Here is a 17,592-nt window from a genome sequence, read left to right on the forward strand (position 1 = left end):
CATTCTTCCAGAATTAACTGTAAGATCATAATTTTTGGGGTAACATGTAAAGCAGGATGTCCTGAATTCAATTACTTTTGTTTGTAGGGCAGCAAGTGAACTGTCTTAAACTTCTTTTCTTGTGATTTTTCAGGAATTCATGTCATCTGTGTGTGACAGACTTTTTGAGGCACTGTTTCCTGGTTCATCACACCCAACCAGATTTTCTTCACTAACTATTTTAGGATCAGTAGCAGAAATATTTTCTGTTCCAGAAGGTGAGAAGCCTATAAGGCTGTTGGAATGGGAGGTATTGAAGAAGTTTCTTTTATGCCAGCTAGTCAAGCCAAAGTAAAATGGTTTTTATGGTCCTTAATTTCTGTGGCATTTCTTTTATCGCTTTCATTTTACCTAAAGAAGGATAGTAAGCTTTATTGGAAAATGGAATATTGAAGTAAACGCAAATATTTGTGACCTGTTGAATATCTTCCATAAATTGGGATTTTCTTGCATAGTCTTTTTTTTTTAGCAAGGTGTTTCGATTAATTTTTGTTATTGTAAAAAAACCCTTTTGGACAGGATTCAATATGTTTGATAACTTTGCCCCCTTTTCCTGTGCGGACATCTTGGTAACATGTAATTTAAAACATTGAGACCATAAAAACTCCTGACTGAAAAGGCTTGCATATCCTTGTAATATTATTATACTAAATAAGGAACAACTTAGACAGTTTATGATGATGTGCTGTGGTTATTTTAAATTTTCTTCACAATGTTATGGCAACTCCAATTCCTGAAGTATGAGTTAGAGCCCTGGAGTATTGATGGTCTTGCAAAATCTTGTCTCTGTATCACATGGCTGATGTAAGTGTTTTCAGTCTTAAATTGTAACTATTTTTTTTTTTTTTAGAGAAATTATACAGTTAAGATAAAAGTTGATTTTTAAGAGGGACGAAAAAAGTGTCGTCTTGGTAGACATTTTCTCAAAAATCTTGATAAATCATGAACACATTAATGTTGTTGTTTTGAGTTTGTAGTATGTTACTGCCTTTTTTTAAACAAAATAAAGTTGTATTGAGAGTTGTTTGTAATAGCAGCTTTAGGATTTCAGAAGCCTGACATAACTTCTGTAAAGGAGATTTAGCTGATGTTGTGTTCTGTGCTGGAATGTGGTGTGCTTGTTTACATGTTAAAATTTCTGGCTTCATTACAGCACAAGTCAGTTGCATGAAGTCATGACTCCTTTGAATCAAAATTAAAAGCAAAAAATTGTCATGGCTTCCATTTTAGAGGATTATTCCTGTGAAAGAATGAACGCCAAAAACCAAATCCCAAAACACTGAATTTATAAACCTTCTTTGAGGGGAAATATTTTCTAAAATTACATACTTCCAGGAAAATAATTAAAGCTAAAGTAAAGGTTATTTTCAATGCTAAATTTAATGTGAATAACTGGGATTCTGGTTTTGGCGACAAATTACTTTCTGTGTTACTGAGAGTAACTTTTTTTTATATGGTAACTGTGTTTTTTTTCAACAGCAAACATGGCATTTTAAGACCTATAAGAGAAGTAAACTGTATTATCATAATGCTTTAGCTAAAATTTTATTTTAATGCTTTTTTTAGTATAGCTAAGGAAAATGTGAATACAGTGCGCATTGTGGAGAGAGTTACAGAAAAAAATGTGTAAGACATTGATTTCTTTGAACAGGCCAGGTACGAATTTTTCACTTGGATCAGGAGATTGATTCTACTCGTGTCCAAACTTTGATCCAGTGTTTTGCCAGTACTTTTGAGGAAGTAAAAGCTCTGGCATTCAAGCTTTTGATGAAACTACGTGATGTTGCATTTAAATTACAGGTATGTAATTAAAAATGGTTTAAAGAGTAATTTCATGAAAGATGAATGTTCCATATTTGGGTTAGGTATAAAGTGTAATTCCTGAAAATTAGAAGTCATTCCAAGTTGCCTGCAGTAGGGTTAATCAGTAGCATCTTCTATATATTTTTACACAGCTTCTGCCCTTACCTAAGGAGGCTTGTTTCACTAATGGACGAATGAGTTTGGGAAGTTCATTGGGTATAGCTGTGAACTATCAGATAATTAATTACTGCAAGCTCCTTGCTTAGCTGTGACTTCCATTTGTAAATGATTGAGGCATTTTGACTTGGTTACTTTTGTATTTTAAGCAGTTCAGCTCTGTGTTTCTTTTCTTTTCTGATTGGACTTAGATTTCATTATCGAATTGTCTTTTTTGATGTCTGCCAGTTTTTGCCCTTTGACTTGATACTGATTTTTCTGTTTATGACTTCATAAAAAACTAATTATAAATTAATAACTACTGGTGGACAAATACTGCTTCCTGATAAACCGTGCTTCTCTGTGATATCTGTTAGCAGATAAAACACAGTATTTTTTGGGGGGGACACCCCCCCCCACCCCCCCAAAAAAAACCAAACCAAAGCAAACCACCAAAACCCATCCTCCTGTGAAGTGTGGTGTGTTTGAATGCTGCTTTATTAATGACTATCCCCATCCTCAGTATGTAATTGTATCTTTGCTAGATACACCCATATGCATGTTTTGAGTGTAAGGTGATCAGTGTACAAAGTGTTTCTTAAATAGGTAGCAGCAAACTTACTGAAAAGCAGCAGATTCCAGGGTGCTAAGTAGCGTAATTAAATCAATATGGAAGCTCAGTAAAATAAGCAATACTGGATTTTTTCAGGATTCTGAAAATCTAGGTCTCCTGTTCCAAGCAGCAGTGGATCTTAGCACAAGTACGAAGCCATACGACTGTGTCACTGCCTCATATCTGTTGAACTTCTTAGTACATCATAAAGGACTACAGCATATTTGTTTAGAACAATGGGTTGAGCATAATGCCGAGATGGATGAAAACACATCAGTAAGTACAGTGGAGGTGAACACTCTAGCAGGTAAGCTTTTGGGGAAATGAACCCCCATGTTTTTTATATTTGTTTGAAACTTTACTGCTTTTCCTTAAGGCTTGTGGTAGGAGGTATAATGAGTAAGACATGCTTATTTCTGATAGGATTTTAAGTATAGTTTGTTTTGCTGTTAAGAAGCCAGGTGCCTTCTGTTGATGTTGAGGCTATCTTAATGTTCTTAGAACATGGGTTTTATTATTATTTTGATCAGAGGAAAAGTAACATTGAGGCCCTGGTAGCTAGCCTGATAAAACTGTGCACATAAGGTGCAGGAAGGGTACCTCTGCTTCCTCTTAAGAGCTTGCTCACCCAGAGTGAAGGCAGCCATAGTTGGTATGTGTCATGTTCCAGTACTTGATGTTTGCAGTGCTGCCCCTTGGAGCTCTGTTCACTTGGAACCATTTTTCTGAGTGGTTTGCAGTCCTACACAAATGTTTCTGCGGTAATTAGGCTTTGTTCACATGTGGAATATTTTTCTTTGGTTTAGTGCCTCTGGATGAAAGGTGAGAGGCTTTAGAGATGGCAGATTTGGCAAATTTGTTAAACAGACTTCCTCCACCTTTTGTAACTTGCAATAAAACTAAAATATTTAAATTCATTATTTGTAATAAAGCATTGGATGTAATTTTTAGTAGACTCACTATTGTATACTTTTTTGTGCCATTATTGTCTTCTCTACAGGTGCCTATTAATACTCTTCATATGCAGTGAAATCATGATTTTGAGGCATAGTAGTGGTTGCCCTAAATGAAGCAAATGCATGGGTAACCTCATGTCTCATTGTTACAGATCATTTCCTGTTGTTGGTTATCTGTAGTTCATTACCTGAGTCTGCAATTCATTCTGATTCTGACCTTGAGATGCCACGTGGTATAAACATAAAAAAAATAGGCACATGTATCTTTGAAAAATAGCAGGTTCTTTAGTGGCTAATGTAAGATTCAAATACTTAACAGTAAACTTCCTATCTTTAATATTGTGCTGAACTGTTGGTTGTATTAACCTGGCTCTAAGGGTGAGGTTTGACTTTCAGTATATGGCAGGTGACTACTTTTGACTTGATGAGCTGTGGAATTGTCCCTGAGCATAGGATCTGGGCTGTGCTTTTCACATCTACTGTTTCGATTTGGACAGACTAAATTGGCTATACCAAGTATTGCTGGAGTTTACGTAACACAAAATCAATAACTTTTATTTAAATGACAGAAGTGTAAAGAGTGCAACGAAATTACTGTGTATTTTCTATTGAGTTGTTGTGTAAACAGCCTTTATTCCTGTTTCTTTAACACAGACTTGTTTCCTAGAAGATACAGTATACGTATATGTAATGTAAATCTGTATTTTTAAAAATTTTAGTGATCAAGCTTTTGTTGGCAAATGTTGAAGAAGAAATATTCCGAGCTAGGAAGTCTCTGCTTCAAGCAGCAGCATCATTCCCAATGTATGGCAGAGTGCACTGTATAACTGGAGCTTTGCAGCAATTGCCTTTTAAGTAAGTAAAACATAGTGCTGAATAGTAAGTTGTAACTCTGTATTTAAGCACAGTGGAAAAGCTACTCAGGAGAGCACAAAAATACACTGTAGCATTTGTAATGAAATCCAGTATCTGTGTGTCTCAGAACTCTTACTGGCTGTTGCACTGTTTAGCCAGCTGTTGGATACTTCCTTTGTGTGTATTAAACTCATATATATATATATATGAGTATAAAAAGTCTTAGGACTTCTAAAACTGTACCCTTTTTATAGTTTTCATAAATAGTGTTGAGGAATTGTTTGTAATGTCAGTTCTTTCTTTTAAATGTAAAGTTATTTTTAATTCACGTTGTATTGCTTTTTGTTTGTGATTTTGTTGTTTGGTTTTGGGTTTTTTTTTAAAGTAACTTGGCGTTGGTAGCTGAATGGAAGGAAATGGTGGCCAGGCTCATTCTGATGTCATACAGACTTTCTGCTGTAGTATCACCAGTAGTGCAGAGCTCATCACCAGAGGGTCTTATTCCAATGGATAGTGATTCAGGTAAACAAACAAAACCCCAAAAGAATTCTGTTAAAATCTGAACCTTCTGAAGTTCTGTTTGTCTTACAGCAATTCAGAACTAGAGCTAGCGCCCCTCCCTTTCAATTTCTCATTCTGTGTCATAATCTTAAGCCACTCTTAACTTCTGATAGAGGTTGTCTTAACTTCTGCACTAAAAATAAAATAAAATTGCAGATTATGTTGCATGTCTTTCAAAACAGATGACTGCTAAGTCCAGTTTTCTTTCTTCCTTAATCCTTGTAATCACCATAGTTTCATATTTATTTTTTTTAGTGCTAATAGCTTTCTTTTGTATTTAGATACCCAAAAGGAATTACATTTGTATAAAGAGCTGGAAGTGAAAAACAAAATTATCCTAAATATTCCTCTTGTTTAATGTGTAGAAAGTGCAGGTCGCCTGCAGATGATTCTGCATGAGATACAACCACAGGACACGAATGATTATTTTATGCAAGCAAAAATTTTGAAAGAACACTGCAAAGTACAGTCTGAAAAGCTGGCTGACTGCAGGCCAATGGAAAGTATTTCCACAGAAATAAGAGGTAAATCCAATGCTGTATTAGTAATTAAATCAAGATATTCTTTATACAGCAGGCATTTTAAGCGGGTGATCAAAATTGGAACTTGGTTGCATTGTATAATGTTTCATTTCTTCAATAAATCTGTCAGAAGCTCATTCATGGGCATGGTTTTAAAGACTATTCACTGTGTTTCTGGAAGATTGTGGTTAATCTCTCTTAGAGCACAAGTGAAAATGAGTTGTTTTGATACTGGCCTAGCCTCTATTGCCTTAACTGCCCTGGCCAGGTAATCTTTAACACCTTTTCTGTCGCGCAGTGCTTTTGATTTCTTGTTGAAAGGTGTTGGTGTGATTTCCCTCTCCAGTGTACACAAGGCTAGTGGGGGGAATACGTTAATGCAGTAAAACTTGTTGCATGAAATTACATAAGCAGAAGCTTCTGTTTGAAAGATTCCAGTAGTAAAATGTTAGTATTTGTCTACTTCAATGAATAACAGCTATGAAATCGAGCCTTACAGTGATAAAGAAATTGTAAACGTCAGTGTATTTAGTGTATGTCAGAAGAAATTAATAGAGTATCTGTAAATCTTTAAATTTAATTGTTTTTTCCAAGCTTTTCAAGTCTTAAATATTTGAACTTTTTTTCCTTACCTGGCTTTTTTCCTGTGTTTTAAAATCGTTCTGGTTGGGCCGGAGGGTTTGTTTCATGAGGGCGGGGCTGCCGCTCTGTTCTGGTGGCCCCGTGGCCGCCAGGTGGGGCTGTTGCGTTAGACACGGGAGGCCGTTGCCAGGCCTCTTCCCGTGCGGGCTCCTGGCTCAAAACTCTGGTCACCTCCAGTGAGGCTGGGTTGGTGATTGACGTGGAGTTTGTTGGAGCCTGGCTCTAAAGTTTGTATAGTTTTGTGTTTGTGTAGTTCAGTGTGCAGGTGAATAGCAACTGTGACCAGAAGACCTCTTCTACTCTTTAAAAATAGCAGTTTCCTTGTGAAGTGGTATATTGGTGCCTTTCCCAAGTGGAATGTTCAGGAGTGGAAGCAATTAGGGTCAGCAAAACCAAATTATCTTTTGGGTTAGCTAGTCTAGACATTTTTTTCGTAGTTAATTGTGTTTTGTAAGAAGATCAAGCTAAATGAAGTTTAAATTACAAGTCTACATCTGAGAACCTTGAGTGATACTATTACATTTGTTGATTTTTATTTTTAAGGTGAAGAAAGGCAAACGTGTGACGTCACAGCTCAAATGGTTCTTGTATGTTGCTGGAGAAGCATGAAGGAAGTATCTCTGCTCTTAGGGACACTGTGTAAACTTCTGCCTTCACAGGCTACTTCTGAACCTTCAGATGGGTTGATTACTGTAGAACAGGTAGGGATGTAATTTTTATTATAAAACCTTTGCTTTATTTTGGGGTGGTGGGCAGGGGAAAGGCAATTTTCAGAAAACTTTTTTCTTAAATGTATGTATGGGAAAAGTTTGGTGTGGTTTTATTTATTGCCATGTTCTTACAGTTTTCTTTTTTTTTTTTAATACTTGGTTAACAGTCTACTTTTTGATAAAGTGGTATTTGGAAGGCATAACTGTAGTAGTAACAGAAATTATTACATAGCTAACAAACTCAAGGAATCTTAATTCTAATTGTATTTGGTTATTTATAAGATATATGCTGTGTTTAGGGGTACCAATGCCTGCCTGCCGTCCTCCCTTGCCCTCTGTGTCTCTTGGTATATATTAGGTGTTAACAGAGTTGCTAAAAATCCTCTGTACTGACTTCCTCTTCTAAGTGTGGTTTGTTCCATTTTGAACTCGAGATGTTGGAATTTGGCTTGAAACTCTTCATTAACTGAACTTCATGATCAATAATTCTGAAAGTCGAACAAACATGCTGACTAGTTGTACTCTTGTCCTCCGCAGGAGGCTGAATTATGAATAATTTGTATGTAATGTGACTTGCTTTTTCCTCCAATTTTTTTGACTTAAGAGATCAGAAATGTTAATAAGCCATCTGGGTCTCCTGTAGGATGTTGAATGCAGTGTTTACAATAAATTAGATTACCGCAGGCATTTATTTGGGAAATATTTTGTGTTTATTAAATTTCTGTTCTTAATTGATGACCTTTTCATTTCCATATGGCTTCAACACAACCAATCTCTACGTGGAATGTTGAAGTATGCAAGACATACTACTTTTTAATCTCTTTCCAACAGAAAATACTGATTTGGTTTTTCCTAAGGTGTTAGAACTTTCCATCTTAAAATAAATCATAGTATAATGTACTGCAGATCTTAGTTCTTATGTTATCTAATGTTGTGGTACGATGGAAATAATGTTAATATCTTTATTATTGCATTGTCTCTAGCCTTCGCATTTTCATCTGGTTAACAGCTGTGCTTGTATTGTTGCAGAGATCTGGAGGGTAGATGAGAGAACAGATACGTGTTTCCAACATTATGTTCCTTAATCTGCTCCGAGTGAAAAATGAATTGGTATTTTAGAATGAGTCAGCTCGAGCTGTAGCATCTCTGTCTTTATTTAGAAAGCAGACATTAGTAGCTGCCCTTTCAGAAACACTATGTTGTTAAGCAACATACCTTCTTTTCCTATAGATGTCTCATTAAGTTCTTCATACTTCTGATGTCTTCCTGTAAAACAGAATGTCTGCATTCTAATATGAAGGATGCCAATTGATAAGAAATCAGTTTGAAATCCTAATTTTCCTCAGGATTGCGGGGGACTACACAAGGAAATCCAATTTGACTGAATGTGTAACAAATATTAATAGGAAAAAGCGTGGGCATTTTCTCTGCATTTTTTGTAACTGACTTAATCTGTTGTTAAAAAAAAACAAAACAGAGAAAGAGGCTGCGGGGGATTTGATCATAAATGAACTAAAGCATCAATACCAGAACTGCTGTGGCTTCAGGCTTTTATTAAACATTTTTCAGTGTTGTTGAATAAGAGAATTGGATTTTGCTATCTTACGCGTGTAGAGCTTTCCCTTAAAGTTGTCCGTTTTTTTCTTTTATTCTGTAAGTATTAAAAAAGATTTAAGAATACAGAGGGAGAAAACTTGAGAGAAACCTTGATCATACTGCCTCAAGTCAGGGCTATGTAATAGTTGAGAAAAATCTGGTAGCACCATTTGGCCATTCTGTCATCCTGTTGCAAAGCCTTCCTTGTTTGGTACCTGATTGGTGTCTAGGTCAGTAACTGTTAAATTGTACCTTACTGGATCAGTGTTAATATTGCAATTCATTCACACAAAAGAATGATACTGAGTGTTGAATTTGTGCATAGTCTTTTGATTATTTTTTTGCTCCCCTTTTTAGTTGAGCATCCAAACGAAAAGACAGTGTCTTTCTGTCCACAGTAAGAAATGACACAAGAGAACTGTGCTTCTTGGTAGGCAGTGTGGTGGTAGCCAGCTGCTTGTGGCACTAATTCTCATTTCTTTTTGTAGCTCTAAATGCTGTCTGTTGTGATATGTACCTATATAGGAGAAGTTTACAGAGAGGCATGTCTTGTTTGATTTTTGTTTTGGTTTGAAGCTTTTTTTGTTACTAGGAAGTTGGGACAATATCAGATTTGCACTTTCCTTGTTTTTTGAGTAAGAGATTGGGTCTCCATGGCATTCAAATGCCATTATACACATCTTCATCTCCTTGCTTTAGAGATGCATGTATTGAGGAGCCTTAGAATACTGTATTTTAATTGTCAGTCTTCAAAGCCTAAGCCGTTTGCAATGACTGCTTTGCCTTTAAAAATACACATAGGAAGTGCCTAGTATATCTGGAAGAATATTCAAATATATATTCTATCTTTCGTTCTCCATCTGACCCTTAAAGTCCAGAGGTGGCAGGCCAAGAGCTTTGCCTGTTAAGACAATCAATACAATCAGTGTCATGTCCTAGTAACCACCATGTAATCAACAACATGATACCTAATGAAGATTGTTTCAATTTTGTCATATGACCTGCAAATCGTAAGACAGTACTCCAAGCCTGGAGTAACTTGTAACTCTTCCTCAAACTCCTTTTTGTCTCACCTGTGAAGTCTGAAGACAATTTTGGGAGATTAGCTTGCCAGAACTGTGTACTAAAGTGAAAAGAAACAGGCAGTAGAAGACTTGGTACTGTCCTGATGCCAGGGGTTCTGCTTGCGTTAACTGGACACTTGGAGAGAGCTGATCTGAGCCCTTGTGGTGGAGCTTTGAAGTACGCAGAAGACTTTAAAGTCCTGACAGCCCTCAGTACTTGTTGCTTATCTGTGCCATCAGTGCAAAAGTGTGGCTCCCCTTGCTGCTTTGGACTTTGTTCTATTCATGGAAGAATGTAAAACAAAGAAAACCCCCAAACCCACCAAAAAAACACCTTTCCCTGGTTCTTAATGTAATCAGTCTATCTCCTCTGGAGTTCAGTAACGTTGGCAATAGTTCACTGGCTATTAGTTGTTTCTAACAGGTGCTTTTGCAGTCCTTTGTGGGTTTAAAGCCATCTTCTCCTTATGGTTTGGAACAATACTCTCTAGAATGTGGGACCCTACTTTGGTGGCATCTTATTGCCAGGAAAATGAGATACGGAGGCATAAATGTACCAACACTTTCTCAGAGCACTTTCAGAACCTTTTGTACAGATTTTTGTGTATTGAATACTGAGATTCTTGATCTTGGCAGCAAGCATGGCCCTATAAATTGTTGGGTGTTGCATTACTAAGACTAACCTGTTGTACTCTAGGTTTTTGACCAAGATTATCAAATGTATTCAAGATATTTGCTCCCTACTCCATATTTGAATATTTTAGCTTGAACAACGGTGTTCTTTCCTGTGCAAGCAAAGTTAGTTGGATCGCCTTTTTTTACGGTTGCTGTGGATCTTTGTGATGTTGTAGAAAATGTGAATTCCTTGACTTATTCTCCATCCTGATATATGAAGCGCTGTTTTTTATGACACAGGGAAGCTAGATGGACATGGGTGGCGTGATGCTGTTAGATAAGAATCCATGCTTATCCACGTGCCTCAGGATCAGACCTATGTCATTTACGAGAACTGAGTTATGGCAGTGCTTTTTCTTCAAACTGTAGCTTATAAGTGGAAATGGATATATCACAGTTCAGTTTGAAGTAAGGTTCTAGTCAACGTGGCTGTTGCAAAAAACTCAGAAATATAAATAGTAAAGTTGAAAGTTAAGTGACCCCCCAAAAAAAATCTCCATATGAATGATTCTAAAAACAGAAGGGTGGTGGTGGAACAAGACAGTAATTTGATTTGCATGTGTATGGTTTTCTTGGTTTGGTTTTGTTTACACACCTGGAGAGCTGGTCTGTCTGTGGGTCAGTTCATGCTGAAAAAAGGACACTTACTCCTGCTTTTGGGCTAAAAAACCTGAAACAGTGTAGGTATCTTAAAAACCCACGCAGAGAAATAACTGTTTTAGCTCAAATATCTCCAGTTACTGTTTGTTTCACATTAGGTGGGTTTTAGCTGCAGGAAGTAAGTGGTAGACTGTCTCCTTTTCTTTTCAATTACTGCAATCTCATTGCTTGGGTAATATGAATTACTTAATGGTAGGGTTGAAAACCATATAGTTAGATGCAACATTAACTTCTCTGACATCTTAATTACTTGTCAGCCTATTACTATTATTTATTTTATAAATAACAGAATAAGCAGAATTCTATAAGCAGCTTGACATGATTTTATCCTTGGTTTTATATGAAAGCTTTGAAGAACATTTTGCTGAAGAACTGTTAGGAAATAGTCCTGAAGAACATTTTGCATGAACTAACTATGTGCTATGTGTTTTAAGCAAACTATATTGGAAGTTTGATGTAGACCTTGAAAGTTGATGTGAATTAGAGAAAAAAAATAATGTATCTTTCTGTAGAATGATATTGTGTGGAATTCTAAACTTCCAAACACTTTAAAAACTTAGTATCCTGGTTGAAGTCTAGAAAGTAACTATTAGTGAAAGTTTTATATATATATATATATTTAATATATATTAAAAAAATCATAGCATTTAACTTTTTGAGACAAGTGTAGCTTTCAGCACTACATAAATACAACTTTTTAAAAAAATGTATTCATATTTATATTTGTTTCTAGTAATCAAAGGCAGTTATGCAGAAACCTAGAGTCTTAAAATAGCTAAAGTAGGTTTGTTTTTCTATGGGACATTTTTTGAAGTTTGATTATTTTTTTTTTTTAATCTTTCTCAAATAATTCTGTAGGTTTTTGTTTCTGCTGATATGATTTAGTAGATACTTTCCTTGGGTTTTTAGGTAAGAGTGAAGGCAAACAGGAAGGATTAAGTTTGTTTCCTCTGAAAATCAGAGTTGTCCCTTTCTTCTCTTAAAATGTGTGTTCCTCTTAGACAAATAGCTAATTTTTATGTCCTTTTATTATTTTTTTTTTCTTTTTAAGAAAAAACATAGCCCTATCCTTTTAGTTCAAAAAGTAGAGTGTATTATTTGTTATCCTTAAGGTAAATGTGTTCGGGGCTTTTTTAAAGATAGTACTTCTAGTTGCTTTTTGCTTTTGCCAGTGGCCTTTCCAGCCAGGAGTAGGATTGCTGCTTTTAGTAGCAGAAGTATCTTGCATATATAAATTAATTGTCTACATATAATTTCAAATAGCTTTTTTCTTTTTCTCTTTTTTTTTTTTTTTAGGTTAAAAATATTGGGGATTACTTTAAACACCATCTGCTACAATCAAGGCACAGGGGTGCATTTGAATTGGCATACGCTGGCTTTGTGCAACTTACGGAAATGCTTTCCAGGTAGAGAAAATGGGCAACTTACTGTGTTTTTAATATACTTTTACCAAACTGTGGCACTGATCCTGAAACTGGCTGTACAAGCAGATCCTTGATTTCCTGTGGATTTTATTTCTAGTTTGGTGTAGGCATGATTATGACATTAGTTACATGACATCTGTGCGTTGGACTGTAACACTTTATGGTTAGAGATGGTGCTTGGGCATCAAAAGACAATACAGACATTTAATGTTTGCTGTATTTTTCTCCATTTCTGGTGTATTAGTTTACTGAACAGCTCTTAAAAGTGCTTGGGCAAAGTAAGAGTGTAGAATTCTTCCCTCCACCCCCCTGTTCTCTGGCGTTTCATGAGAATGAATGCCAGACTTTTTGTTTCAGCCAGGATGTTTTCCTGGAAACTTTCATTACTTGTCACAGAGTTGTGTATTCTGACATTTGGAAGACTACCTGGCAGTGCATCACAAGATGTGATATGCAATCTTTTTGATTTTTTTTTTCTTTCCTCTTATAAGTTTATACTTTCCTAGAAGAATTAAATGAGCAGAATTATCCTGAGGTCTGGGCCAGAGCATTAGAATTTCCATTACATGCTTAGTTACCTATTTAAAGTGTTGTTAATCTTTCTTTGTGATATATAGTAATTATATCTTACCCAGGTTTTAATAAGGCAAATCAAAACATCTACTGACTTTGTGGCTTTTGCTGTTTTTTTTTTTAATATGGTTTCTTGAAAGACCAGTCCAATTTTCAATTTGAAGTACATGTATTTTCACACCAATGCCAGGTTAAGTAACCAGTGTTCCCCTTTTGCTCCGTGTGGGCCTGTCTGAGGCACTGCTCTGTTTCTTGTTTATTTTGGGGGTTGTGGAGGAAGGAAGAGGGGTTAGTTTTGTTTGTGGTGGTGGCGGTAGCGATGCTGCGTTTTCTTAAAGTAAAAATAAATCTGGTGATGGAAACACTTTTGTTGCTCTAAGTACAGACCAGCTGCTAACCAGGTTTACTGAGTGTCCCCTCAGACAATTTTCCTAGCAGACCTGAGGGGCTGGTCTCTGGTATGGGATGTTGGTGGGGTAGGTACCAGCACTGCTACAGAAATTGGTACTCGGCACATTACAACCTTCATTCTGTATGCCAGTGAGATGCTAAGCTATAAAGCCACGATTCTGTTGGTGATGTATCTGTAGAAGGTACGTTATTTCCTTTTATGTGCTGGCAATCTGAGGCATTTTAAATTGCCTTGAGTAGTTTGTTGGGAGCTTGCATGACCTTACTTTACACTTGATTATTTACTTTAAAAGGAAAAAGACGCTGATGTGTGGTACTGTTCTTGCTTATCTTTTTGCTTGTCTATATAAGTTATATACATTTGTGTAAATGTTGTGTTCTTTTTCTGTATTATGAAAACTTGGTTCAGGACGTTTTAAGGTGATTTATCAGATGATCGCCCAGTGGCACCCTTTATGCTGGCTTTTTAAGTTCCCTGCTGGGCTAGATCTTTTCTGTTTCCAGTGCTGTATCGGCAGAGCAGCTCCTGCAGTGAGTGAGAAAAAGCTTGCCAAGATTAATGACTGGAAACATACTATCATGGATAGGAGTTGAAGTGATCTCACTTATCTAGGCAACTTTCTAGAGAAGTGGTTATACTGTCACTTCAGTTAGTGATCTAATTTGAATGGATTACAGAGCAGTCATTTTATACTTTTGATTTTTTCCAAGTCAAGTACAAAACATTATTCTGCTGTCTGCTGCATACTTATGGCTGCTATTTATAGATGCTTTAGCACAGTGTGCACTTTCATTTAGTCTCCTGAATTTGATGTTGCACTTGTAATACTGGGGGGTTTTAATTAAAAAAAAAAGTAACCCCTACTCCAGCAGCAAAATCCTTCATTCTTTTTAGTGCTTCTCTTGCAGATCTCTGACATCATAACTTCAGACTTTCTGTATTGTTATCTAAACTTAGTTTTGTATGTGAAACTGGGTTTTTTTCAAAGGCAAATAACGAAGTATTAACAAGTTAAGGCACTGGTGCTCTTTTGAGACAAACAGTGACAAGTTAAAAAATGTTGTGCCAATAGCTAGTATATTTTAATGTCAGCAGCATTTCTTTGAATGTTCATTAAATTAATACAGTATTCAAAATAAAATAAGCTGTTAACAGTATAGAATGTATAGAATGTATAGAAACAATTGCTAAATATTGAAGGATAATATCCCTGAGTACTTTGGGTGTGAAGATAAATGTGTTGATGTAAAAAAAAAATTTAAAAATTCCATGGTTGAGTTGTATGATCTACTTCAGTTTCAAAAGGTTTATTCCTCCCATCAGATTGAAGAGTCTGGCCAGCAGAGTAATACTGTTTAAAAAACAAAACCACCACCCCCCCCCAAAAAAAGTCAAAAGATCTTTTATTTCCATCCACCTTTTTGAGAGGAGAATGGAGGTGATCCAAACAGTTACAGCCCCACTAATCTGATCTCAGTCAATATGTAGGACTATCTAGAAAAAACTTCGTAGGAAAGGCAAACTAAAAAGCGTGAAATACTGGAAAACATATAAAACATTCTGTCAGCTTATAGCGGACCTTCTACATGGCAGACAAGCTGTTTTTCTTTGATTTTCAGTTTTTAAATTTCTTTTAAAAGCTGAGGCAAAAAAATCTACCCAGACTTCAGAGAAGTTCCTCGTATGTTTGTTCCCTCTCCCTTTTTCTGCTATTGTATTTAATGGAGCACAACCTACTTAAGAGCATCTTTATATTCATTTTACAAACGAAGAGCCAAGCTTAAGAGAACTCTGCTTTTCTGGAAGTTACTAAAAAAATTAGGAAGTATGTATGTATCATTTAGAGAGAAAAAAAGTGCACTTGAGTATAAGTAATTTTCCTCTTCTGAATTAACAGTTCTCCAAAACAGTTTTTTGATGATGCATATTTAAAGTGAAGGTGTTGCAAGTATTCCTTTGCAAAAAACCAGTTTACAAGAACAAGAGAGCAGCTCTGTGGAAATAGATTTGTTTCAGTGAAGGAAGGTATTTGCCAGGAGGTACGGGTCTCAATGCTAATATTTGTATTTAAAATGAAGGAGGAAGGAGACTGATAACAGAATACCCAGTGACTCTTTTGGTCTGGTACTCCTGGGGTAAGAGGAGTGTCTTGGGACTCTTATGCAAAATGGGCCAGTTGAGTCTCTCAGCAAATGCAGTCATGCTGCAGGTCTGAGTGTCCCGGAGTTTTTCCATTTATCTGGCTGCAGCTGAAGGGCTCCGTTCTGCAGGTAAATCCAAACTGGCCTAGCACTCTCCATAACTGCTAGTCTCACAGACAGTCTTGAAATATGTGTACCAGAATCTATGTTAACTTACTGCTGCCTCCACAAATACCAGAGGAGATTACCAGCTGTAATAATAATATATTATTACAGCTGTATCTGGGGCAGCTTATAATAATGTATATGTATAATAATAAGACAATACTTTGAACAGAATTGAACTCAAGACCTACAAAAGCATCCTTGCCACTTTAACGCAATCTTTCTCTAAGACCCAGTAAAAAAATCTGTCACCAAGGCTGTGCCAAATCCCTTTCCCATGCTTTTATGAATGACTCCAGTTGAACATCCTTCTCTTTTTAAGAAAATGTTTGCCTATAAACTATATGCTGGAATATTTACCATCTGATCTCGCTTTTAGCTGTACAGCTCTTAAATACCAGTCTTTATAAGAACCAAGGGTAGGCTTCTTTCGAGACAGAGCAATGGTATTCAGAACTGTCTGAGTTAGTGGTGAAAGAAAAATCTTTCTTCCATGGAGATTTCTTATGAACCTGGTGAAATTTGATCTCTGTCTTGACATTTGGATATAAATTGCTGAGTGTGCTATTAAGTAGGCAAGTTACCATTCTTCCTTTTCCCTGTTCATACTCCTTCTGGGGGTGTAATGCTCACTTTGTTGTGCCTGCTTAATATTGTCTGCAGCTGCAGGCATAACCATACAGTTAGTTACAAGAGATGTTCATATCAATGAACTAAGTAATGTTTTTTTTAAAAAAATATTTTCTTTTCATAGGCCCTGAGAAATTACAAATGCCCCTTTGGTCTGATAATGTGCTGGTTTAGAGAAAGTACCTGGAAGCCTCTGGGCAGCATTGGTCTTAAACTTGAGTATCCTGTAATCCTTACAAATACCCAAACAATTTCTTTGTTCCAAATGGTCGTTTGCCTGTTTCACTTTTATTTAGTGGAGCTTTTCTGAGAGACCAAGTGGAGAACATAAACATTTCCAGAAATCTCAGAATCATGGTGTTGCATAGTTATGGCACTAGTGCTTTGCCTCAGAGTTGCAGAACGCAAGGGGAAGGTTTGGGAAGAGTTATGTCATGCAGTGCAATGTTGTTATTTAGGAAGAATGTATTTTGAGCACTTTTAAATGTTGAATTTGGAGCTTAAATTAAACTTGGTGAACACAATTTTATGTATATGCAACATGTTAGGACCATATCCATTACAGTTTTCTGGAAAACTGTAATGGTAAAGAAAAACCCTGCTTTGATTTTATAGATGTTTAATCCAGTACCAGTGGAAATCATTCATCTGTACCTAGTCAGTGTCTGATCTTTCTTCTGTTGGGGAACCGGGATTCTTGGCAGGACCCTTTGCAGTAAATGCTGCTCCTGACTCATTTTGTTGCTCTGAAGTGACTGTAATGCTTTGCCTTCTCAGGCCTCTGTGGTCTGTTAGGAAGACTTGTAAAACGTAAACATCGTTAATGGACTTTCTAGTGAAATGTGCTAGAATTGTCACTAACTTTTCAGCAAAAGTTTAATCACAGATGTGAACGAAAGTCTAAAATGGAGAGAAATAAATTAGCGGGAAAAACCTGTTTTTATGTATTGTGGTGCTTGTAAGGTGGGGAAGTACACTATATAATGAAATAAAAGATACAATGTTAAGGCACTGCTCAGTGTGAAGACATGTTGATAATTTTAACTGTTCATATTTCCCCTCATTTCTTTTCCTGCCTGGTGAAAGAGAGAGATAGGGGTAATACTGTTGTCTCTCTGAAATGTTGAGGCCACCCAAAGTTTGTTCTGCTCTGCTTTACTGCTAAGGAAACCTCAAAATAGCACCTTTCTCAATGCACCTATAAAATATGGAAAATGTTGCTTCATTTAGAGCAGATGCTGTGAAACGAAGGCTGCAAGTGAAAGGACTTAATGGTTTCAGAGGAGTTGTACTTAAAAGCAGACGTTTTCTAGCTTGACTTGTGCCTTGAATAGTAGTGTGTTTCTGAGGCTATAGATTCTTGTCTCCTTATTTGTCTGAGAAGTGCTGGGGCAGT

General features: G+C 36.4%; 1 protein-coding gene across 4 annotated transcripts in view; it reads left to right on the forward strand.

Moving 5' to 3' along the window:
* THADA (THADA armadillo repeat containing) overlaps positions 1-17,592 on the forward strand; it is a 162,342-nt gene that overhangs the window by 12,310 nt on the left and 132,440 nt on the right. For all 4 annotated transcript variants that reach the window (XR_005106923.1, XM_037405051.1, XM_037405054.1 and 1 more), the window contains exons 15-22: positions 134-257; positions 1,691-1,839; positions 2,708-2,918; positions 4,287-4,422; positions 4,808-4,944; positions 5,349-5,507; positions 6,690-6,847; positions 12,148-12,257. Coding sequence is in view for 3 of the 4 variants with exons in the window: in XM_037405051.1 (XP_037260948.1) it covers positions 134-257; positions 1,691-1,839; positions 2,708-2,918; positions 4,287-4,422; positions 4,808-4,944; positions 5,349-5,507; positions 6,690-6,847; positions 12,148-12,257 (1,184 nt within the window). In the remaining variant the exon portion in view is untranslated. The remainder of the gene's footprint in view (positions 1-133; positions 258-1,690; positions 1,840-2,707; positions 2,919-4,286; positions 4,423-4,807; positions 4,945-5,348; positions 5,508-6,689; positions 6,848-12,147; positions 12,258-17,592) is intronic.

Source organism: Falco rusticolus, chromosome 12 (genome assembly GCF_015220075.1).
Source record: "Falco rusticolus isolate bFalRus1 chromosome 12, bFalRus1.pri, whole genome shotgun sequence".
Taxonomy (NCBI): domain Eukaryota; kingdom Metazoa; phylum Chordata; class Aves; order Falconiformes; family Falconidae; genus Falco; species Falco rusticolus.